The following is a 26,355-nucleotide window of genomic DNA, read 5'->3' on the forward strand; positions in this document are numbered from 1 at the left end:
CTGAGAGTGACTCATAAGGAATTAAAATTTCATTGACTGTAACTTTATCCTGATGAAGCAGTAGGAACACAACAAAACGTGTGACTGTTGCTAAATCAAGGAAGGTTGCAGAAAACAATGGCTTCAGATTAATAATAAATCACTGTTTGATTCACCTCACCAACACCATCTTTGCTTTTGACCTGACAGGGAAGCAGCAGCTACTGCCTGCTTGGATGAGCAGCCTCTAGAAAGTGAGCTGAAAGAATGTTTTGAGCTCATGCAAGCTCCTTGCATTAGAAAGTGATTAATAGTCTACGAGATAAAAGCTCAACTTGCTTTAAATATGCTCATTTTTCATCACCTCATGCATATTTCAGCCCTTAAAACCGTCTCCTGTCGACTCCATCTATGGATTTTTGCCGCTAAAAGGTCTCACTCACTCATTCTCATCTCTGCTCTACGCTTGAAGAACATGAAGAATTCATAAGTTTTCTCTTTTCATTGGTTCTATTGCTGCCATATAGAACACAGCTGGCACAAAAAGGACTACTGCAGTGTCATATAAAACTCGATGTGTCCTGTATACTAATATATGTCCATTCATTTGTGTATCTCTTTGTTTACCTGGTGCATGCACGCTTTTTTTTGTGTATTTAGATCGTCCACTGTGCATTTGTGTTGTTATGATTGTGTATGCACTGCTGAAGTCAGTTTTTCCAACAGGAGCAGTACCATGCTTACTAACATACCCCCCATGAGTGTCTTGCACCTTTCCAGATTTAGGTTTTCACTTCACGTCTGCACCACACGCAGTGTTCCTGTCCCTGTTCCTGTGGGTTTGTGTGGTATATTTGTCTAAAGGCTAGACAGCACACCCAGCCACACCCTATCAACACTAATTTACATATGAGAGGAATAAACAGAGACGTACTTCACTCTAATGTGAAAGAGAAGAATCAAGAAACTGCTTCCCTGCATCCACTGTCAAATCTTCAGAACTGCCCATCCAGTGAAAGCCATTGGCACCATAATTCCAGATGGAATTAAAGTCTGTTGTCATACTAGCCTAAGGATTGCCATTCATGTCAGATTACACCTTCAGTGTGCACATATTATTTTTAAAAACATTCATTAAGGCTTTACCTGGTTCACCTAATCATAATTTATTTGCAAAATTATGGTAAATATACCATAAGTAATATACATATTTCAGATTTCTAGTATGGTCTGTTAATATGACTAACTATATAGTAAGCTATGTTATGTGCCAGATAATAACTTTAAAAAAGCTCACAGGACTTGTAACCTTAAAAAGAAAGAAAATGGATTTTAGGTTCGTGTCTTAAACACATCTCCTGTCTCCACTGACAGTAATGCATTTTTTGGCTCAGGTGATGATAGTAGTGGGATGCGTTGAATGCACAACAGTCATCGTTCTGTCTTGTAAACTGTGTGACCATCACGTTCATTTTAGTGTTTATAAAATGAAAGTTATTATCGATCTGTCTTGGGGTTTTTTTTCAATATTTGGCCTAATGACTCAGTTTTCCTGCAGGCAGAAAGCCAGTGCAAAGATAAACATAGTTTCCTTGCACAGGTTGTCATTTCATAGGAGCAAATAGGATACCTTGGAAACAATAGGTGAAGAGATGATTTTTTTTAATATAAACCACATAAGCATAACCTGGTGGCCTGGCAGTGTTGCTAATGACTAGTGCTGGATCTTTTTTATGCAACTGATCAACAACGGTCTTCACATAAAATCTAAATCTTTATTGCAATTATACTAAAAATACAATGAAATTATATATGGTCCCATTCAGTGCAAAGAAAGCAACCTAACTATCTTAAACTTTCATTCTATGAACAAAAAATTAAAAAGAAGACAATTTCTAATAAGTAAATATAGTATAAAAATATAAATAAATATATATGTAAATATATGCTGACGTTTATGCATTTGTGCTTGAGTCATTATTGATTGCACAGGTTAGTAAGGCGGGCATACCGCCTTACTAACCTGTAAGGCGGTATGCCTTACAGGTTTTTCAGTCTTTGTTTTAGCATTCTGAAGAATGCTAACAACGCTAATGCTCATATTTCAACTACTGTCTCTAGTTTGAGGGAGGCACATGTATTCTGCAAGGCTGACACAGTAGCAGCTCCATTTATTATCTTTTTTTTTTTTTTAATAGGATGACAGAATTTGGTGTGAGGAAAGACAGGAGGGTAATGACTCACAACAATTATCAGGCCAGCCACAAAGCTCATCAATGAAAGCTCAGAAAGAGTCCTGATCACCATCAAACAACAGTAAATTGCATTTTTTTTTTATGTTAAGACGCTACTTACTGTAAAGTTCCTACCTTGCCACCTTCAACACTAAATAACTCAAAAGATTTGTAGATGTTTAACAATGTGAACCCTGCTTGTGGCCATGAAAAACATCAGCAAACACTACACTGCAGCACATGAGTCAGTTTTGTTCTCTGACTGATACATTTCATTGCAGTTTGGCAGTGCTGATTGCTGAATCAATGCAAGCACAAATAATGTCTGGGGGAAATGCTGTTATCCTTCATATTTATGTGCACCACAGACATATTAATGCTTGATGTTACTCATTCATAATACTCTTCCAACTTTCCTGTGCACTAACAGCATCCCAGTCGGCACACCCTGTATATCTTTCCTGAAGAGGTCGAAATAGTTTTTCTGCTTGTAAAGAAGTCCTGCACAACTTGCCCACAGGGGCATTTAAAAGATCATTGCTACAAAATTTCACTTACACCATGCAAAAACAAGCCTTTGGTAAAAGTTACTAAGGTTCTGATATCTGGGATTAGTAGCAGTGCAAGTCATGATAAAAGGGGTGTGTTATTTTTTTATTTATTTTTTTTTTAGCTCACTTTATAAAAACGCTTGGTTGGCTAGTAGTAGTTCACTGTTTTTATGAGGACCCAAACAGTAAATGGTAAAAAATAAATACATTTAATGTTAATTTTACAGGATTTATTCCCCTTAAAGGCCTTTATTGGTTCACTTTTTGTTTTTAGTTTGTGCAGCAGCTACCAAAACCTCAGTAAATGACTTTAAATTCAGAAAAAGGTCAGTGTAACCCATGCAATAATTCATTTATTTAGTTTCGATATCATTCTTCTTATATATAGGGAGGTTATTTTCCTTTGAATTGTATGGAGCTACCAAAAGGTCACAGTGGGATTTTCCTTTTTTTTGCATTACCTCTCAATAACATTTGCATTTCTTCTGACTCACAGAGAGAGACTGAGCTGTATGATTATACAGAAACATGTATTATTTAGTAGGCCACCACTGGTTGTGACAGCTGCAAGAATCAGTGCACCCTCGGCTGTGACTGCCCTCTACCTCCGCAGCTAGAACGAAAACACGATCTCTTACTGACTGCTGCTGAGAAAGTCTGTAGTTTCAGCTGTGACTGCAGAAGTGGAATGACACGGCTGTCGCAGAGATTGTATTTGCGTTCATTACTGTGCTATCGTTGTTATAATTATGGCTTAAATTTGTTTTTATTTAATAAGTGAAATAATATGCACCAAGGGCTGTGTGTTATGCTGAAGCTACTGTATACCTGAACTCTTGTGCTTCACATGGTATGACTGCAAATATATAATACTATGTATATTATAACTTATTCTTTAAAAATAAGTAATGAATGCAAAATCATCAGGTGTCTCTCTGCACTCTGTGTTCTTTGGATCGGCACACTAGCTACACATATGGATTAAAAAGAATACAAAAGTAATAAAAATGCTTCTGAAAGGGGCTGTGACCTTTCACAAGCTGAGCAGAATTGTATGCTTGCTGCTTTACAGGTATTTCATTTACAGTTTTTGACATTAATTATAATATTTCAAATAACTTCCTGGCAGAGCCTAAAATAAACATTGGTGACATTTTGAAATCTATATTAAATAAAGTTCTAGCATCATTAGTCATGATTTTGTTTATGCTAAAACCTTCCTGTTCCCCTGTACTATCATACTTGGTCATTAATATGAACAGGCATTATCAGGATTCACTGAGAATTCACCATAACAGATAATTTCAGATTAACTTATGTGGTTAGTGGCTTTAGTCCACAGACTTATTTTCCTGTAAAGTTATTATTTTTGTTTTTAACTTCCTTTGGTTCAGCAGTTTGCTTCTGGAAATGAATGACCTATAATGAAAAGTATTGCTGCAATTACCTTACTCCTGTGTTTGAGTGAAGACCCTCCTCTTTATTGTGTTTCATGTCCTAGGCTAGTCAAGAACCTTTTAACAGAGAAGACAGGGTTGGTCCCATCCAGTATACTGCAAACAGCATCAGAAGGAGGTCACTCAATTCAGTAACAACACTGCCGCTTCTGACTAACACTGGCAGCTTTGCTGTAACACACTCACTCACCAGCCCCTCCATACCACCCATTAATCCCACTTCATCTGCTCCTCTCCTCACTCTCCAATGTTAGTTGCACCAAATTAACTGGGTGGTCCACCTGCTGTTGGAGAGGAAGGAGAAAAGGGATGAAGTGGAGGGGGATGGAAGAGTTTTGGCTTGAATGCAAATGCCACTGACTGAAGCACATTCATCTCTCTCTCTCTCTCTCTCTGTCTCTCTGATTGATGTTAGATAAAACTTCACTTGTTTTTCTGAATTGTCAGTTTTAGGTAACTGTTGTTTAGATTCAGACTTTGATACCATGAAATTAATAATTACCTGGGACATGGCAGACTATTTCCAGTTGCAACAATAAAGCTGTTACTGTTACTTTCAATCAGGTGCTTTCACTCGTCAGCTCTTTAGAACAGTTAAATCAAGCCCTTTGTCATTTCTCCCACTTTGGGCAGGTGTGTAGAGTAGGTATACTTGACTAAGACCCCATAGAGGGAGGCTAGTTATGCTACTCCTGGGCAGATTCTGGGTGGATCATAACTAAGTGAACATGAGCCAACCCAACTAGCATTAGCATGTTGCAGTTTTGCATAAAGTGGCTCCTGCTGCTAGTCATGCTCGCAGTATAGTTGTAATTTGAAGAATTAATCAGCTAGCTACTATAGCAGCTGGTTAAAACTAGCACTGTTTCTGTCACAGATATCATCTATATTCACTCAGCACACATTATTTTCTTTCCTGTATATCTATTCTTGCTTCCATCCCATTTACATTTGACAAATAAACAGAAATTTCTCACGGCATGCTCACGAGGTTTGTGGTGACACGTTTTGTTTGACTAAGATGTTTTTAGTTTGTGAAAAGAAATTAAGCAAAAGGAGAAACTACTAGAAATCTTATCATTTATATTTGCTTAAAATGCATTCAGATAGTTCCCATATACTTGCCAACATATTTTTAAGCTGACTGTTAGTAACATTTGCTGGGCATTAACTATCAGATATATCCATGTAAATCGGTAGCGTGCTGCAAGTAGCATGAGGAGTTTTGTGATTAATATGATTAACACATCAGCTACACGTGATTAATATATTTAATGTTAATTTATATTTGGGGAAATGCTTATGAACTCCTCATACTTTGTAACCACATAGAAAGGACTCTATACACAGCTTTAATATATTTCTGTCTTTAACTTTGAGCACATATTGTTAATCTTAATACTGGGTTGATGAGATCAGGCATTCATAGACAAAGTGTATGCTTTTCCCACAGGATAGACCCTTCTATTTTTCCCCTCTCTCATTCTTTCCTCATCTCTGTCCTCTCTGTCCTTAATCCATCTCCCTACCATCTCGACGCTCCCATGCCGACTTGAAGGCTTGTCCTTGAAGTGTTTTTTTCTCTTTTTTTTGCTGTGGCCTTGCTTGTGTTGTTATGGTGTGTTCCCTCTTAAAAAGAACTACCTCTTCTGTCAGGTCACTTACCATCATCCTCTACGCCTTTTTATCATTTTCCTCTTTGTTTCTGTGTTTTTTCATACTTAAGGCAGACCAACCTCCATGCTCTAGCAGTTGACCTTCAGCATTTTAGTTAAGTGGAGCCCATTTACAAAAAGCTCTCTTCACCTGTCTGCACTGAGTGCCCTTATCTGCCTTCCCTATAATTCTCTATGCAACGAACTGGCTGATATTATTGCAGAGTCTGAATATTGCTCTATTATGTCTTCTTTTTTTAATGCTTGATTATTTTTTTTTGGTTCTTTTTTTTATTGGAACTGCAGTCTGGGCTGTGCATCCTCATTCTTAAGTGCTGTTTGAATTTTGAATACTACATTTTGTAATGGCATCAACATTGACTTGATGCTTTCTTGTCTTTGCAGATATCTTCAGTGATCTGTGTACAGCAGCTCTCTCCAACTCTGAAAATGAAGCCAGTACATGGGGAGATGTGTCTCAGGACAGCAAATAAACATGGATGACCACTATAGTTCATTATATTTAACTACAAATATGGCTGATGACTATAACTGTAGTTTTTTTAACTGTAATTTCCTAAGCTGGACAATTCTAGGTTTTCTACTTGTAGCTCTTATTAATGAATTTGCAAATATGGCCTGCTATTGTTTTTCAAATGTAGTTTTTAGAAAAAAAAAAAAAAGCATGCCTGAATGCCACAGCAGGAAAGCCATATAAGGTTTTTAATTCAAGGAATTGCCAGCATCTCTCTGTGGGGAACTGAAGCTTTCATGGATGCTGAACTGAAAGTTAAATCATTACTTACTGTGGAGAATGCTGGATGCCTGGAAATTTAAAACCTTTTCTGACCTGGATAACCTTAGGGAAAGTGACAATTTCCATGTGCTGGTTGTAAGCAGGCCTTGGGAAGGCGGCCTGGTTTGCTGTTACCCTGCACTGAAGCAGAACTCTTTAAGATCAAATTCTTACTCTGATGCCCAAATGTTTCAGCATTTCATGTTCAAAATATATATAATTAATTGCAAGTTGTTTTCTTTGGTTTTCTCTATCCTAGTGGAGCATGCACACAAATTATATCAAGTATAGAGTTGCTTCAGAGACTATTCTGACTACTCCTATATTTTCACACTCGTACAGGTTCTCAACCACCATCATGTGTGTCCTTTGCATGTTTTCCCTGTGTTTGCGTGGGCTGTCTCCGGATACTCCAGCTTCCTCCCACAGTCCAAAGACATGCGTGGGGATAGGTTGATTGGCAAGTTAAATTGCCCCTAGGTGTGGATGCAGATGTGAATGTGAATGCAAATGGTTGTCTGTGTCTATGTGTTAGCCCTGCGACAGATTGACGACCTGTCCAGGGTGTACCTTGCCTCCCGTCCTAAGACAGCTGGGATAGGCTCCAGCCCCCCTGCGATCTTGAAAAGGATAAGCGGAAGAGAATGGATGGATGGAAACTTAAAAATCAAATATTACAAAAGCGTTTCCGCAACTATTAGACATTAAGTACATTTTCCAGACACCAAGCTACTTCTGAGTGTGTGGGAAGGTTTCATAGACCATGTAGATTGTTGCCGATATGGTTCATCTTTTGGCAGATTTTCCCATCAGTGACCGTTCTCACTCGGTTATGTAGTTTGCCTGAAATGATAACTTTAGGAATTGCTGGATTCGTTTTTTTGTTTGTTCATTTCTTTGTTTTTCCATTTTACAATATTTAATGGCACTGAGGTCAGCTTAATTAATAAGGAAAAGTCTGATTTTTTTCCCCCTGTGTATGTAAACTCCTTGTGTATATTTAAACCTATTTAATAATAGGTCAGTGAATGGATCTGAATACTTTCTGAAGTAACTCTATTGTTTCAACTTCCCCGCTGTCTGTTAGACTCACAAATAATGCGTGTAATTTGCCAAATGGCTGGAAATTACTCACCAAACAACCAGAGAGCTAGGGCTGAACACATCGGTTTGCTGAATGCAATAACATATGAATATAGCCTTTGTTTTTATGTCATACGGGGACAGAAACTGGAAGAAAACTTGAAGTCAATTTGTCTTCTGGTAACAAGTAAAGAACTGTGCAGATTGTGTATCATTAACTGTCTAAAAACAGCTTTTTGCTCCATGCAAAAACAAAGTTGATGAGAGTGGTGAGACCTAAGTGCAAAGAGAAGGCTGTAATACTAAAAGAACTCAGCAGAACTGCAGAGTTGGGTATTAATTCTCTCTGGATGTCACTAGAAGCAAACCCGTTTAATTTACACATATCTGTCTCATTGTTCATATAAAATGCATTCATTTGTTCAGTTTTAGTTCCAAAGTCTGCTGCTGTATCAGGGGTGCAAAATGTGGGGAAAAAAGTCATTCAAGAAGAATTTCCTTTATCAGTTAATGATAGCTAATTACTCTCTATCAGAAAATACATGAGAAGTAAAACAATCATGTTTTCCATTTTATGCTCTATATAGCTTCAATGAATAGCACACAGAAGAAGTCAAAAGGCTTTTGATGGAAATGAAGCATTAATGTTTAAGGAAATGGAATTATCTCTATGATGTGTTGAGCTGCATGCCACCGAGATAAAGTAAGACTCATTTTTACATAATGAGATTTTCACTACCAATCTTGTTAAGAACATTTCACACTTTGATTCCCTGCATGCCAGCTGCTATTTAAAGACAGGACTTATGGTATTCATACATAGTTTCTGATTTGTGTGCATGCACTGTACAATAGCTAGAAAATGTGCTTTCTAAGCAATCTAATCCCAGATATGAGTTTCTGCAAGGGTGACTTCATGCCACTGTGAGAAAGCTCATTTTTAAATTGAGAACATTCCAAATATTGTATTAATTTACGCTCACAGATTCCCTATTGAGGAATTCTTTTATCTCTGTGTTTGTGTTGCCTTAACTAATTCGTAGAAGCATACTCAACGAGAAACCCAATTGATCATATTCCAACCTTGGAATTTATTGAAGGATTTAGTTTTTCTGCTGAATCCAAGCAATAGTTCAGCTTTGCAACATGTTATTGGATTCATGAGAGTTGTTTGAGGTCCAGCTGAAAGTGCTTACACCCGTGTTTTTGCTGCTGAGAAGTTAGCATTTGTTCCCACCTTCAGTTTTGTAGGTGAAATGCATTTCTCTGACAGATGGCACTCATGCCCTTTTTTCCCCCCAAAGTAAACTTCACTATGTTGTGGAAAAAGTCAGGGAAGTTTGTTTTTCTTTTTTCAGGGAAAATATTTTTAGTAAACAGCACCATTTTTTCTAAGGTTTCATAAGGTGTATAATGTTTTTTTGGTGTTGTTGTTATTTTGGATCTGTAGACTGGACATAGGACTTGGTGAGGGCCACGGACACATTTGACAAATGTAAACAAACATCAGTGTTAGCATAATTTTGAGGGATCCATTTTATGTATAACTGCTGTATTGCCGTACTCCATTGCTCCCTCACAGGCTTTTCAACACTGTATTGCATTTCTACTGCTAGGATGAATTGTATAGACTAGTCACTGCGGTAGCAGAACTGTAGCTGCAGATAAATGGCATATTATATCACAGCAAGGATAATGCAACACAAACACTGCCATTCTGTCAAATGCTGCTGGCATTTCACACATGTACATCATGTCCCTTGGTTTGATGCCTCTGTGAATCAGCCATAAAGATATTTGAGACTGAGAGATAACGGTCCTTTTCTAATCAAAGAACACATCTGGAAGTTAAAGATGTAAAGCCATAAGGATGTACTCACACCAGGCACAGTTTCCTACTACCATGCCTGAGCACAATATCCCCATTTCCTCACTGCCCCATGCTCATGCTGCCCTTAGCAACCTGGTCCAGTTCATCTCAGTATTTCAACTCAACTCTTTCCTGCTCACTCTGTGCATCACTCACACACACTTTTAAAGAGCATAATGAGGTTCGTGATTTGATGTAGCTTAATAGCAATATTTTGGGAGTTATGAGAAACTGCCCCCTCACATGCCTTGCAGGTGATTTTTGCATAAATGTTGGAGTTCTTTCTTGGGTGTGGTTTAACGATCGCACTAGGTGGAATCAAGTACTGATTAACATACTGCTTAATATAACTGACACTTTCATTTTACTTGCACTTATTGATTTAAGTTAGGACACAAAAGGACTTGACTATGTTTGACAAAGGTTGTGGTTTAGATTAAATATACCTCTTCATTATCTGAAATCTATGCGTTTAAAAGAAAATGATGGTTACCTAGTGTGGTTAAACACGTGAAATGGTATTTGTAAGTATGTATTATATGTAAATAGTTTAGAGTAAATTCATCTCATAGTTGCCATATATCTATATCATTGTAGCACCAACAACAAAGGAATTTTGAATGTATGTGTGAACTGCCAGTGTCTTTGTCAAAAAGGCATCATTTGACATCCTCTGAATGAGAACTGGCTGGAAAACGGCTTATTTGATTTTCATTTAGATGGTAAATCTTAGAAATGGAAACAAGAAAACCAAAAGATATCAAACAACAAAGTCTTCAGACAATACATGTTAGAACAGAAGATTGAACATTGTTACAAACCACAAGTAAGTAGCTTTGATCAGTCTTTGAAAAGACAAGTTTAAGATGAGCAGTGGATAGATGCTTAGAAGGGTTCATGGTTGGATGATAAGTGAATGGATACATGAGAATTCCAAAGGATGGATGAGAAAAATTGGCTTGACAGACTGCTGTGTGACGGGCGAGGCATGGATAGACCGATTGTTGGTTAGAAGAGTGAATGGACAGATTTGACGACACTGTAAATGGGTTAGCATTTGCAAGAGACAGCAAAACTAAAGTGAAGTTGATATGCATTGATATTCTGATTATACAGAAATGCAGTCCTCTTGAATATGCTGTATATTTTGTTCATGCTATGTTTAAAATATATCTTTGCAATGAAAATATTTCTCTTGTACTGCCAATTTAATTGCTATTTAAGCATATTATAGAATGTATCAAGTCTGTATATTGTATCTGTCATCTGATGTACATATTGTATTGCTTTGTTGTGATAATACGCATTTACAATGTAAATTTTGTCACAGTTTCATTTCTTATTTCAAATATATTCGATTATTCCTAACTTAGGCTCAACACCTAGATTGTTTTACTTCTGCTAAAAAAATGTTTCTACATGTTCAAGAAAAGTATATACAAAGTCTTTTTATAAAACAGGATAATTTTGCTGCTGGCATTTCACAGAGCAATCTCTATTTCAATATCTCTTGTTTTTAGGGTTTTTTCCCCCATATTCATTAGAGAAACCATTTTCACCCAGTAAATTAATGTAATCTACCAAATAACACACAGCAACTTTGGTAAGCACAAGCAGAAGGTTCCAATCTATAAAACAAGTGGCTTTGTTTCTGAATGGCCTCAAAATACATTGTTTGCATCTGTCTTGGGAATAATAAAGATTGTGTTGAAAAGTCCACAGATTGCATTTACCCCACAATCAAAATGAGTAAACAAGTCATTTTATTTCTTTATTTGATTTCATTTATTAATCTGGTGCCAAATCCCAACGATTGTCATCTCAAGTCACATATAGTTACGTAAAGATCTCCCTCATGAGTAAGCACTTAGAGACAAAACTCCCAATTAAGAGGCAGAAACTTCCAACAGATCAAGGCTCAGGGAGGGCAGCCATCTGCCATGGTCAGGAAGGTTGAGAGGAATGAGAAGAGAGAAAAGAAGAGCACAGAGAGAACGTAAGCACCAGTTCCACTAATGTAACGTTTTCCCAAACTAAAGACTATAGCAGGAAGTGCAGGGCTGGTCAATTGTTCTTGCTTTATAACTATAAATGTAGTAAAACATATCTTTTTAGCCCATGACACAAACTAAAATGCTGAGAAAATGTTACTTACAGTATATCATTAACATTAACGTGACTGCAGCAAACTCATCATTCTTTTACAAACCTTTAAGAGGAAATCTTTCCCAGTCATCACTGATGTAATTGCAAGGTATCTATACATCCTTGACATTTTCTGTGTGTCAGTTGTCAATGTAGATTCATCAAAGGAGTAAAACACATACATTCTACTTGTACTGTAACAGGAAATTTGCCGTGCCTGTAAAAGTAGTTGGATACAGCCTCTTTGATATCGGTTGAACCGAAGATTGAACCCTGTAGACTAATAATTCAGCAAACATAAGCCCTGAGACTGAGAGAAGTTAAGAAAAAAAAGGCACAGTGAGAATATAAAGGAGATGTGATTTCCAACACCTCACCATGTTCCCGATCTACCAGACAAGACTCGTGTGAAGAAAAGATGGGTGTTCAAACAAGATGTTATTAAAGTCTATGCCAGCAGGCGGTGAATTCAGGGGCTGTCAGAGAAGAATCCTCTGCATGTCATCGCAGCTTGTTTTATTTTGATTTAAGACTGTATTAAAATGATTTAAGGTTGTATTGAAATGAAAGGCAATTATAGCAAGTTGGGTTGTTAAAGAGAAAGACAAAGAGATAAAACAGGCAGTATCTTCACTCTTCACACATTAAAGTATGTGATGAAATACAAGCATCATGAAAAGCCCTGGTTTATTTCTGTTCTGTTGTCAGTGATCGGTGGCTTCTCAGGTGTGGTGGAGGGTTGGCGTTGCATCATTATCATTCAAACTGAGTCTCTGATCCCCCTTCAAGAGGAAGAGAGCAGGCTATTAATGTTAGACTTGAAGCATAATGTATTCTCTCTGTATTTGACTGGTGTGAACTCTTTTTTTTTTTTTTCCTATTCACTACCCCTAGATGAAAACATAATTTAAAGAGATGAGATGAGTGTTTTAAAGTCTTAAATGCTCCAGATTGTCTTTCTGGCCTCAGACATTGACATGGAATTAAGTTAGGTTACCATTTTTATCAGAGTGCTTGCAGGTGTCTTCTAAAAACATGCATTATGCAAGAAACATAAAGAAAGAAACCAACTAAAGTGTGCATATTGCTTATATTTAACATTCAATATACATCTTGAACATAGTCTCGATCAATTCTTCTTATTAAAACTAATAAATCATTATCTGAATGCTTTCTAATTCCCAGTAATAGTTCATCTGCTTTTTAGTGCAAGTATCTAATAAGCCATTTAGCAGCTTGCTTAATTTAGGCATGTGCACATGGTCGAAAAAAATGGCTGAAACTAAAGAGCAGCATCAGAACAGGGAGAAAAAGCCATGTAAGTGACTTTGAACGTGACATGGTTGTTGGTGCCAAACAGCTGGTGTGACCTACACAACGATCTCTAGGGTTCACAGAAAATATTCAATATTCTCAGAAATCAGAGGTAAATGATAAGGCTGCTTTGAGCTGACAAGAAAGTAACACTAAGTCAAATACTGTAACTGTTACAACCAAGACATGCAGAAGAAGTTCTCTGGCTGCACAACAGAAGAGACAATTAGAAGACCGCACCATGTGACCTCATGTCAGCTAAAAATTGAAAAAAAAAAAAAAAAAGCAGGCTAAAATCTACGTGGGCTTTCCAAAATTGGACAGTAAAGTTTGAAAAGATATTGCCTAGCCTGATGAGTCTTGATCTCTGCTACAACATTTGAATGGTAGACCTTGAATTTGACATAAACAAGATGAAAGCATGGATCCATCCTGCATTGTATCAATGGTTCCACTTGTTGGTGGTGCAGTGGTGTATGGCATATTTTCTTGGTACACAGCAACTGAGAATTTTTGAAATGCTAGAGCCCACTTGAGTATTGTTGCTGACCATCCCCATCTATTCATGACTACAGTTTACTAATCTCCTGATGGCTGCTGCAAATGACCTCCACAATAACAAGATCGCATTTCAATAGAGCATCTTTAGGATGTGGACGAACATGGACGAAACTTTCTGATGAATGTTTCTAGCACCTTCTTGAATTCACAGACAACTCTGTGGATTCAAACAGTTCTGGCAAAAGAGGTTCTCACCCAGTACTAGCAAGGTGCACTTAATAAAGTGAATGTAGAAATCATAAATAAGAAAACTATCAGGAAAACATTTTTCTGTAAGTTTATGGTCTCAGCCTCTAGCTTCACATCTTCTTCAGTGCACTGTGATATTCATTTTTTTAAATAATTGTCTATTTTGCATGAAGTGGTCTTCTGCTGTTATAGCCCACCCACCTCTAGCTACAACATTTTTCTGTTTTTTGTTCACCACAATCCCAATAAGTAGTTACCTTTCTGTCACCTATACCAGCCTGGAAACCTCTATTATCAACAATGCCTCCACAGAACTGCCACCCACAGATTTTTTTTTCACAGGAGAACAGCGGTTTCAGAAACACTGAAAACAACCTGTCTGTCTGAATATGTAGGTGTGTGTTCATAATGAAGTACTTAGGTTGTGGGTGACAGCACTAAAGAGAGGGGACTGAGCTTGAACTTTAAAGGTTTGAGGAAGACAAAGCTGCATAGAAGAAGATAAGGTCCTGACAAAGCTTTGTTCTGCGGCGTGAACCTCCTGAGGGCTAAATACAGAAAGACAGAGACCGAATGTGTGTGCATCAGTTAGATGACTGCAGGAGTGGTTCGACAGCTCAGGAATGCGAAAAGCATACTAAGGCTCTCACAAAAGTCAAAGCAGTGGAAGAAAAACAAAGGAATTGCTGGAAGTCACTGTCTTCACTGTCTTCCAGACCAAGTGCTGCTAGCCAAAGGGCCACTGTTTTGTGTGTGTGTGTGTGTGTGTGTGTGTGTGTGTGTGTGTGTGTGTGTGTGTGTGTGTGTGTGTGTGTGTGTGTGTGTGTGTGTGAGAGAGAGAGAGAGAGAAAGAGTCTTTCAGTTTGTTTTCCAAGGGAAAGAAAGATGTGGTGCATAGTTCAAACACAGTTCATTCATGTTAGTTATTGCTACTTTAAGAGGAATCAAATTTTAGTTATAAGTCACTGGAACAAATCCAATGTTATGCTAAAACAGCTAAGTAGTATATTGTGGCTGGAAACCCAAGCAAAGCAAAGCTAATTTGCAAAGTCTTTTGCTGTTAGTGAGTCTGCTCTTATCAATAATGAATCAGTAGTGGTTCAGGTTAGAGTTCCTCTCCTCACGTTGATGAAATCCCTGAAAATTTAACTCATCAATTAGATTTTGTTTGTTTCATTTCATATGTTAAAGGATTTGGATGTAACTCTGTATCTTTGCACCCTTTAGTATGTGTGGATATAATATTAGCTCGATATTAGTTCTATAGGGTTCTACAGGCTTGTCCCTAGTTTATTATGTATAAAACCTTGACTGTCTGGATCTGTATATTTGGGAGTACAGTCGGCATAATGTAATTCCAAAGTGGAAATCCTCACAAATGACAATTAATGCATATTTTGCTCCCAATATGTCTTAAAACAATGTGGATGTAAAGGTTAACAATTTAATTTCATTGGAGGTTTTTTAAAAGAAGGCCACAGGCAAAAGATAAATAAGTTATTTTTCTGCTGAGAAATGAGCGTTGTCCCCTTCAATGAAAAATGAAAAGGATATATAACGTTCTTTGGGTACCATGTATGTCTGCATATACATATGCAGATACTATATCCATAGACAAGAGACACGATTTTTGTAACCAAAGCCTTTCTTCATTTCCATTTGTGGTCTGTTTGTTGTCTGAGTATCACTGACAAATTACATTTTCAGGCTTTGAGTGCCCACAGGCAAACAGTCTGTGTGGAGAGCAAAGGAAGAAGGCCGGCCAATATGCAATTTCAAAACCATCATTTATCATGACAATGATTTAGCTTTTCATCAGTTTTCTTCAACTTTACTTTCATCAACATTAGACTGTGGACAATGAATTATACTTGTATACTCGTTAGTCAAGATATGCGCTGGCTGTACCTAAGCCCCAAAATATTTGCTGTTGTCCCGAGTCATCAGATGAGAGTGGATGGGGTTGCAGATTTGGAACCATGTAGCACACAAAGGTATCAGCTACTTTCTTGAGCTTTACTAATTATTTTATTTTATTTTATTTTTTTTATCCTAAAAACCCCCATCATATTTTACCATGAAAAGGCCACTGGGAACACTTGAAAGTGCTAACACAACAACCACATCATTTCTATCAATGGAATGATCCACTTTGTTGTCTGATGGTCCTATAAGAGTTTCCTGAATCATTACTGCTATGAGCTTTGCTTTTTTCTGCTTAGCTAATGGCTCTTTGTATCTTTTATAACCAGAAGAAGTAGTGTCAGATTACCCAGATAGTTCCTTCAGGTTGTTGGTGGTCTGTGTACTGTTGTCTAGACCCTCAAAGATTAACCAAATATCCACACCATTTTGGCTATATAAACCCCACAAACCCACATCCAAGGCAGTCCCAGAGGAGAGTTCTTTGGATTACCTAGGAATAATTATGAAAACAAGTTAACTCTTAAAATAATAATAGCTTAAAAAGTGTGACATGCTGCATATGATACTTATGTATAAAGCATAAAATAAATATGTTGGACTGTGCACTTATGAAGAAGGATTTGTGTGTTTGTGTGTGCATATGTATGAGCCTAACCTAATGAGCTAAGGCATAGGGGTAAGTATTTGCCTGGGAAGAGTTCACTGTCAGTGTGAACACTTTTGCATCGCTTTTCTTTTTCTCTCTCTCATAATGGTAGAGCAAGCAAAAGTGTGAAAGGAGAATTACAAACATTTCACACATATTTTATTACAGAGCTGGATTTTGATATAAGATACACCCATGGGTTATAGTCACCAGCATAAATGCAACAGGGCGTGTTGTATTAGATCATTCCGCTATGTTAAGAATAATATAGGAAAAAAAAACCACAACAAAACAGCAACAACAACAAAAGCATTTTCAGGACTGCACAGGAAACCAACAGCTGTGTAGGTATGCATGGACACATGAAATTAATGCATTTCACATTAAAATTTGTTGCCATTATTAGTGGGTTATGTTTAAACTGTTTAATTAATATTTGTAGGTCAGCAGTATCACATGTCCCATGTACTGCTTTGGAATATTAAAAAAAATGCTGGAATAAATAATCAGGATCTGCAGAGAATTAAAAAAAAATATTTTGGAAGCAATGATTCAGGTTTATTTCTTAAATTAAAAACCAACACAACCTATGTAGAGAGAGAGCGAGAGAGAAAGAGACTTTGAACCTTCTTTTTTGTAAGCGATTCAGTTTCCCATGGAACCTGAATGTAACATCACTGGGTGTATGCGGAGTGCAGACTGTCTGCATACTGCTGTTGTGCGCATCGTTATTTGAATGAGCGGACCAATCAGGGGCCTCGCTGGACGGAAGCGTTCGGCTTCCTGTTACTCTTACCCAATCAGCGCCGCTGTCCTGTTGTTTGCCTTGCTTTTTGAATTGAGCTGCAGCAGCACACTGACACCGCTCTGCAATAGTGTCGAGTAGTTAGCTGTCAACAAACTGAAGTAGTCATTTTGGACTATTGTTATTTATAAAGACCAACATGCATTGATACTAGACCCGTGATTTTACGGAGCGATGTTACAGCTGTTTTAAAGAGCGTTTTGAACCGAAGAGGAATTGTGACGAGTTCTTAATTGTGTTGTTGACTTACTAGCTTGGTGGCTAGCTAGGTCAGCTAGAAAGCTTGTTAAATATTACTGGTTCAGCGGCCAGTTGAGATTCATTAGCTAGTATTATTTTTAGAAGGCATCAAAACAGTCGGTAAGTCTGTCTTTTTATTACTGTACTTTTTGAGAGGCGCCATGTTAAATATTAAACGTTAGTAGCGTAAGTAGCTAACGTTAATTGAGCTAGCCCTTTTTTGGATATTATCTTCCTTTGAGTTGTTAGGCTTATTCTGCAGTAATTTGAACTATGCAATTTTTCTAGCTCATGGGTTTAAAAAAACGCAAGAGCTAGAAAAATGAAGCTTCTTTATAAAATATGTGTTTAACGGTGTGGGTTTGAAAGGGATTGTTGTCACGATACTTTTTGTCCTCTTGCAATAAACACTAATATTATTGGATTCCGTTTTTAATAATATTTCCTTAATTGCTTACAACTTTTATAAAGAAGAAGTTTCACTGTTAACAGCTTTTAAGCCAGTTTTGTCCAAATATGTTGCATTGCCTAGAGTTGAACTTAACAAGCACTTCTAGTGTGTGAAATCGTGACAAGTTGTGCCACTTTCTTCAGCTGACATCTTTCTTCTTACTTTCCTACTCGCTATACCTCTTTTCTCTAGCCTTTCTGCCTCGTTGTGTTGTCCCTCTGTGCCTCTGTTCTACCCTGTAACTTCTGAAAGTCTGGTGCCTCCTTAGGTTCCTGCCATGGCTGACAGCAGCATATTGACTTTAGGGACAGCTCGGAGTCTGTTGGTGGATTCTTCGGTCTATGATTCCAGGATTGCTGAAACCACCAAGGATCATGTATTTCTGGGCATGGCATGTGAAGATGGGGAAGGTCAGTGCATACTTTCTTTTTTCTTCCTTGCCTAAATTTCTACAACAGGCTCTCAAAGTCAAAATGCAGCTAAGTGATCTTCAGTTTCACTGAAATCAGGATTTCTCCAAATCAAGTCTTTGGTTACAACAAAGAAATCTTATAGTTCACATTATGCTGTAGAAAAACAGAGGCAAAAGTCACTAGTCCTAGAGACTTAATATTGGATATTGATGCATTCACTTCACTCAGTTGTCACTTTAGTTTCAGCTAGTGTACCCATTTAAATACAACAGCACTGAAAAAAAAATTGTACTGTTTAGTTCCCATGGAGTAGGTAAGATTTTCCCATTACCTGCACTTTGATCCTGTCAAAGGTTGGGTTTTTTTGCTCTTTAGTTTAGCCTACTTGATGACAAATGCATGGGCAAAATATTAAAATTACTTTTAAGTACTCAAAATTAATTTACACGAGTCACAGTTTAAAATAACTAATGTTAAATGAATACCTCCTTAGCTGTTGTGTTATGCCTCAGATACTGTGTGCAACTGTACACAGGGTAGTTCTGTTAAGTCTTAAACCTCCTATCCTCCTGTCCTATCCTCACATCTTTTTCTGTTTTTGAAAATTTGAGGAAAGATAGTTTTCAAGAAATCAGAAAATCTTTCCTCTAAACTACTCACTAAAGCAACATCTGTTTTTGATTTTCTTTATAAGGCATCTGCGTGCCAAACCACACCCGACGGTTATGTGAAAACAAGCAAAACTTGGCCTGGCCCACTCAGTACATTTGCCAGGGAACCTCAACATTACCTCAGGAGAGCAAGTGCTTATGTTTTTTATTTATTTATTTAGTTCATTTTATTTTTTGTGGCTCATCTGTTCACATTTTTCCGTTTATTACAATTTACTCACCACTGTCAGCCTTTCACATCAAAGCAAACACCAAAAGTGGCTCCATTACTCTGGTGTTTGGCATATCACCCAGTTTCTGTAACTTGGCACAAACAGTATGCATACTAAGGACATGCTTGAGGCGTGATTATGATATGTCAGTGTGGGAGCCTAGCGATTTCTAGATACAGAAGCAGATCTAGGCACTAATGGAGAATATTTCTATTCCAATGTTTTTTGTTTTGTTTTTTTCTTTCCAGTACCACATGAAATTTAGGAGAAAACTGTATTGACTTAAGTACCCCAGTCACAAGTATAAATGGCTATGGCACCATATTGATGCTGGTGATTGCAGTGAGCGATCCACCAGCCAGTGTATTGGTTTTAATAGAACCGGTTGTTCTTCCTCCAAAGTTACCTAATGACTCCTGAATTTTCCTAAAGGGATTTATTTGACTTTCAAATATGACTTTTTTGAAAAGCTGCAATAATGAAAACTTGCAAATAATAATTAATTAATGATTTCCTGGTTGATTTTTTTTTTTATGGCTAGAGGTTGGGTACAGGTAACTGTCAGGGTTTGGATCAGACACTGATAATAAGCTGCAACTGAGTTCATTTTAGGCTTGTTTGACTGTCACTCAAAATGAGAACGGAAGACAAAAACAACAACTTTTTTTCTCCCCAGAGACAACCTGCTGCCTTGATCAGTCGCTATCACATTTCTGCTTTGTGTGTATGTGTGTGTTCAATCGTGCTTGATTCCCCTTTCCATTTTCCTGTTGCTCACTCTGGCTCTATTGTGTTCATCTCTGTCAGATATGCTGCCAAAAGTGGAGACACGGGTTGTTCTGGTGGGAGAAGCAGGCAGAAATAGAGAGCTGGCCAAAGCACTGCAGGTACATCGTTCCTCTGTTAACCTCACACTTCCACTGTGCATCTATTAAGGTTGCAGACCTCCATGATCTGAGCTGGTCAACATCACTGTTCTGTGTTTTTTAAAAAACAAACAAACAAACAAAAAAAAATAGGTCACAGGCCAATGACACACTGAATCCTCTAGACTTTTGTTAATGTGTGGTGTTAGCTGAAATGTTTGGCAGAATGGCCTTGTAATTTATCCAAATATTAGATTTCTTAGATTAGAAAGTCTTCTGGTACAGCACAAATTGGAACATGATGGATGGGTCCTATAGATGTCTCGAAAATGCAAATGATTGTGGCACCAGACTATACGCGTCTGTTTAATTAGATTTATTCTATGTAATTATGCACAAATCAAGAAACATGGCATGTCATTAACTGGTTCATATACTGCATATTTACTGTGTAAATATACATTACAGTACTGTGTAACTGTAGCTGAGGGTGTTCTGACCACTTTTATCTATTAATGAATGACTTGTTATCTTTTGTCTTCTATTTTAAAACTAGTGTAATATTGTTATTCGAGCTGAAACGATTTATCAAGCAGCCTTGTCCATGATGTTGTCATAATTTAACGTGGAGCCAGGGTCTGTATACACACAGCGAAGAGCAAAGAAGCAAAGCTGTTAAAGAGGCGGTCACCTCAGGTGGAGTTTTTCTAGTGCCCAAACGATAGCGCTTGTTTTTGTCATCGCTATTATTTACTGTAAAATCTGGCAGAGTCCTTCATTAAACCACCTGTTTAATAAACTCTAACATAAAGAAACGTGAACTTTGTAAATGCTCCAATCCATTGCCGCTTGTAGTTAAATTAGGCAGCTTGCTGAAGGCTGACAGCAGCCATGCAATTTTACATGGCAGAAATACCTGTAAGCAGAACAAAACGGGGTGAGTCTAAAGGTGGGCAAACTAGACCATATTTATTTCAAGGATTTCATAGCATTTTTCAGATTTAAAGTGAAATAATATTAAATATTATATTAATTAAATGTTATTAATATTTAAATAATATAAAAGTAAAAGCTCTTTTCACAGGCCAATAAAAATGAGCCACTGACCTAGTGCTGTGAGGTTGCATACTGAATTATTAATATTAATTATTAACATCTACGTCAGTTTAATGTCTTGTTTTCAGCAGAACAAAAGTTTGCATCAAAGCACAGGGCAAACGTCAAAATGCTGATATGCTCAGTTTTAGTCACTGCAACCATCACATTCTCCTTTAAAGGCTTTTAAACACAAACTCATTTATTCACTAGCACATTTAGACATGCAGAAACACATGCACAAAAATGCATTCACATCAACACTAACCAAATCTATTAAGAAGACAGAGTAAAGGTAATTAAAAAAAATTATTTCATTTTTTAACCCTTAGTTTAGGTTGCTTGTATGTCTTATTTTATTTTACTTTGACCTTGGACTGTCTTAGAGGTTATATATTTTTGCATTTAAGAAAATGTTTTCTTTAAAAAAAAAATTCAATGTGGCTCATAAATGTAATTAAAGGGTTTAGGTTTTTACCCCTCAGCTCTAAAAAGCTGATTTTGTGCGCAGGTAAACTTAAAAACCTTGCAAGTGTTAAAATGGAAACCAATAGCCAGTTAATTTAAAAAAAAAAACCCCAAAAAAAAAACCCTGTGTATTTTCTCTTTTGAATGTTTATTATTGTTCACTAATTAGACAAAGGTATTTTTTATCTAATTAATCAATGGAATAATCAGTAGAATGCTCAATTGCTAAATGTCATATTAACTGACTGTTGCATTTGTTTAAAAAAAAAAAAACATGATTCATTTTAGGACATTTTTGCAAGCAATGAATCATTAATGATAAAGAGGCAGTTGGGGAATAGGTTTTAATTGGTTTTAAACGCATTACCAGAGGCGTGTACTCTGATACAAGTTCATCATAGTTGGCATTTCTTTGTGGATTCTGTGTATGTGACCTATGCAGAGTTGCTTGCGTGCTGTCCTCCATAAAACCAGCAGCGTGTTGCCTGATGACACTATGCAGTTGTAGAATAATTAGTTAAAGTCTGACTACAGGAAAGAGGGCAACAGTGGATTTCTCTACAAAGGATATAAGTTTGGAGGGGCGTGGGGTGCTGGTGAACTCAAAAACACAAGAAACATGGAGTGTAGGTGCAGTGGACGGTTTCATTGTTTTTAACACTCGGTTTCACTTTACTACTAAAAAAATGTTATTTACATGTTATGTCTTAAGCTTCTGCCATGGAAATCTGTTGATCTTTGTTTAAATTGTAAGCTGTTTCCTCAGGAAAGAATCTTTGTTACACTTGGAGCACACTTTAAAAAAAAATCACTGAAAATGTGTTGCTGCAAGTTGATTTGAAACAGTAGCTGTGAACATAATCCAGTTAGACGAGGTTATGTTTTCATAAGTTGCCATGGTTATCTAGCTGGATACAAAGAAAGTTGCCTTCATGACTCTCAGTACTGTTTATTTAAGCTCCATGTACATACCTGGCTTACCCATTCATTTTCATATACAACTCTGGGTGTGCACTCATTTAAAAAAAAATAAAATAAATTTGTGAGCAGTTAGTCCATGTTGGATTTATATATTCTGTATTTTTTTTCATGTGTGCAGAACCAAGCAAAGCCTGGAGTCGTATTCAAATTCCTATTAACAAAACAAAAATATGTTGAATAAACAAAACACTGTACCCCGTAAAAATGTGAAGATAGGAATATTTATGTGTCTAGGGCATGTTTGTGTCTGCTTCAGTAAGCTGCATAGTTGAAATAGCAGAGTCTTTGAGTAGCACCATATGAAGGTGATTTGGAGGCGTGGCGGTAGACTAAGTGCTTGCTAGAATGACTTCCTTCCCTGGTCTCCTGAGCCCTGTCACTTTTGAAGGCTCCTTTCTTAAATCATCTATTTCTCCCTGCCAATCCTGTAGCGCAGCCACATCCAAAGACATCTGCCAACAGCTCCATCAGAGCACTCCCGATTGCCTGCCTGACCGCCCGCCGCCATCGCTCAGTCATCCCACAGAACAAGGCCCCCACCACCACAATGTCTTTACTGTTTCTGTCCTCCTCCTCTCTCCTCCTCCCATAGGGCTTTGAACTTTATATTAATTTTTAACTGAAGTTTTTTCTTCCACCCTGCCTACCCCCTCTGGAACCTGATATTTGTTTGAAGCCACTGTCTTTGCAAGGACACAGACTCCGCCCTTTCTTTTCCTCACTTGCTCCTTGCTGCTTCCATAAACCCAGCCCTGCTCTCTTTTTTCCTCATGTGGGGTTAATTTGTATGCATTTGTCTTCTGTCTCAACCTTCTGTCCTTCTCATGGTTTTTTTTTTTTTTTTTAAATGCTCTTCATCTAAATGCCAGTGTTTGACATCCACTTCCTACTGGTTGATTTTTACAGGCCATCAGAGTAATGGAGGTACCTGTGGTAAAGATAAGAAAAGGCGAGGCGGGTGCCGAGGAGAAAATGATGATAAAATCTATAGTCAATATGGTATAGTACAGTGTCTGCGTATCTGTGTGACTGTCTGACACTTTGATGGGAACTTGGGGAAGTTCTGCATGAGTCTTAATTCACACTGGGTACTCATTCAATCATGGTGCATGTCTAACTCACTGATGTGGAATTGATTTGTGGGGTGAATATTTAAAAATAAGGGATGTAATAGTTGATATCTGGATCAGCAACTGGAACAGAGATTTGCACTCAAATGTCAATTCCGGCTTCTCGGCTGAGAGATAATATGAAGTCATTTCAAATGCTTTCAATTTACCTCAATGGCATTTGAAAATGGTTAATTTCCTGCTGTTAATGGAGAGGCTAGAGTTGCAAATGATGCTATGAAAATCTGTTTGCACACAGAAAAATAAGTGGACCATGCCCTGCAGGGACATTAATAGTAATGTACCCAAGAAGCTGTGAGTTTTGAGTGTCATCTTCTGTTAAAGACATGGTTTGAAAAGTTCAGAAACATGCAAGTTTGCTTTCTTTCTCAATGAAATGAATAGATTGCAGCCTTGTGTCTTTATAGAGCTTGAGTCAGGACAGGCTGCAGTTACATTAACCTGGAAAGTCTTAAAGCACAGGGAAACTCATTTGCTTTGTTCATCAACAGTACTCAACTTTCTGAAAGTGTAACTTGCACCTTTTTTTATATATATATATATACATACACACACACACTTTATTTTATTTTTTGGGAAATTTTAGTGGAGTTTTGCACAAAGTAACATTTGAAAGAAAGTATGACTTTAGTATTTTTTTCAACTGGATTTTTTGTTTTTGTTTGTAACAGGCAGGTTTAACAATGGTATGAGTAAATATATATGAGTAAGCCAAACTGTTAACTTGACATTTCAATTCGCTCTCTCCTCCAATGTCGATGGGGCAAAAACAAGCAAACGAATCCCAAAAACAAAAACGCACACATTTTTGGAGTTTTTGTACCTTTCGGCTTACATCAGTTAGCCATACCATCAAACGCATGTTTCATATGTTTTATAGAGCCTCACCTCTACAACATCATGTAAATGTGCCATTGAATGGGAGTTAATAGGTCTTGTTGTGTTTATTGAGTCTAAGCAGAGCTATTTTTTTTTACTGCTGCTAAATAAATGGCAGGATCCAAGGTTTCCCAGAAACACTTTGTATTCTCTGAGTGTTTCTATTGACCAGTCGATTATTTTAGCGTCATAGCAACCTGTTAACATATATCAGTAAGGGCTAGGGTTGGTATTACAGTTGTGCCAATATTTCTTCTAAGATTAGCTGTAAAGACCAAAATTTCTTACTTATTGAAGAAACAAAAACCAAAAATAGTTATTTTTTTCAGTTCATTGGATCAGTTAACTTGGACTAAAATTATTAAACCTCACTAACAGACCTAAAAACTAACAAGCCTATATGTAGTGTTTTTGTGCTTCTGAATTACACATTAGACTTTACCAGTCTGCCACACATTGATCTATAACTCCATTTTGTTGTTCTTCCTATTCAGGACATCAACACCCCATTCATAATGACAGATAGCGTCCAGGAGTTTGGGGATGGAGAGAACACTGAGTTTGAGACGGTGTTTGTTCTCACAGACTTTGATTCTCCTGAATACAACTACCTCTACAAACATGAACACCGCATTGTTGGGCCTCCTGTTGTGCTGCACTGTGCTGCGAAGGATGAAGTGAGTCTTTGATTGACAACAGATTGATTTTATGCAAAAGTTGTGGGGCATAAAAAGTGTCCGTGCAGATTTGCTGACAATATTATGCAATCAAGAAACGGTTCACTTCATTTTCTCTATAACTCAAACACAGCATCTCCTCAGCTTCATCTAAAACATGGCTTCTGGAATTCAGCAGATATTTACGTCTTCACTCTGAAATTCTCGCTCGGGGAAATATGTTGTCTGTTTGTTGTGTGGGGGGGATCCAACGGAGATGGCCCTGAAATGAAACTTGATTTAAGAAAGCAGGATGCAGAAATTGCATTGTGACTCAGAACAGGATGATGAACAGGAGCAGCTCCTCCCTGCTGTGCCGTCTGTCTGACAGACTTCACACAGGATACTGTTGTCGAACGATATGCCCCGACTGTGGCTGCTATCAACAAGACGGAGTGCATTTGTCAGTTGAAGACAGCGCACACATGCATGACTACAATTCAGAGCATGAACGAGGTGTACCTCATGACAAGGGAAATGGTGTTAAGCTATTGTGCAGTTACAATAGCTGAAATTACTTAACCATTGCATCCTGCATGCTCTGGCATAATTTGTGTTGTAGATAATGTTTAAATATTGTTAAAGGAAAACTTAAAATTCGAATTTGTTATTAATTCCACTCTTAATTTTACTGTTTCTTTATCGTAGCCTCTCCAGTTTTCATGTCGACCTCTCTACTCCACCACCATGTTAAACCTGTCACTGTGTTTCACTGGATTCAGGAACAAAGAGGAAATGGTGAGTTCATGAAGCATATACATGGCACTATCTGTTTGTAGTTCTGCTAATAAACAGACAAAAAAACAAAAACCTCTTTAAGTATAAAAGTTACATTTCTATCCAACACTTTACACGTGGTGTGTGAGGCCAAAGTAGTTTCTGCTATGATCTGATACGGTGTAAATTAGATTAAAGAACTTCTGGCCTTTCCCACCTTGATATTAATTTTTGTGTTGACCTTGTGGTTTTTCTTTGTTTTTGTAGAAAAACTTGGTGAATCTGGTTCATCATATGGGTGGGAC

General features: G+C 37.4%; 2 protein-coding genes across 10 annotated transcripts in view; both read left to right on the forward strand.

Moving 5' to 3' along the window:
* mcf2l2 (MCF.2 cell line derived transforming sequence-like 2) overlaps positions 1 to 12,389 on the forward strand; it is a 104,179-nt gene extending 91,790 nt beyond the window's left edge. For 7 of the 8 annotated variants that reach the window (XM_063467762.1, XM_063467764.1, XM_063467760.1 and 4 more), the window contains 2 exons: positions 4,266 to 4,339; positions 6,282 to 12,389. In XM_063467762.1, the coding sequence (XP_063323832.1) occupies positions 4,266 to 4,339; positions 6,282 to 6,370 (163 nt within the window). In that variant the 3' untranslated portion in view covers positions 6,371 to 12,389. The remainder of the gene's footprint in view (positions 1 to 4,265; positions 4,340 to 6,281) is intronic. The other variant, XM_063467766.1, reaches the window with a different exon arrangement.
* Positions 12,390 to 17,278: 4,889 nt separating this feature from the next.
* The window catches only part of ect2 (epithelial cell transforming 2), a 38,543-nt gene continuing 29,466 nt past the window's right edge, over positions 17,279 to 26,355 (forward strand). For both annotated transcript variants that reach the window (XM_063466716.1, XM_063466715.1), the window contains exons 1-6: positions 17,279 to 17,571; positions 18,171 to 18,312; positions 20,006 to 20,085; positions 25,112 to 25,294; positions 25,982 to 26,071; positions 26,318 to 26,355. The exon at positions 26,318 to 26,355 is cut by the window's right edge and continues 70 nt beyond it. In XM_063466716.1, the coding sequence (XP_063322786.1) occupies positions 18,180 to 18,312; positions 20,006 to 20,085; positions 25,112 to 25,294; positions 25,982 to 26,071; positions 26,318 to 26,355 (524 nt within the window). In that variant the 5' untranslated portion in view covers positions 17,279 to 17,571; positions 18,171 to 18,179. The remainder of the gene's footprint in view (positions 17,572 to 18,170; positions 18,313 to 20,005; positions 20,086 to 25,111; positions 25,295 to 25,981; positions 26,072 to 26,317) is intronic.

This window comes from Pelmatolapia mariae, linkage group LG23 (genome assembly GCF_036321145.2).
Source record: "Pelmatolapia mariae isolate MD_Pm_ZW linkage group LG23, Pm_UMD_F_2, whole genome shotgun sequence".
NCBI classification, from domain to species: Eukaryota; Metazoa; Chordata; class Actinopteri; order Cichliformes; family Cichlidae; genus Pelmatolapia; species Pelmatolapia mariae.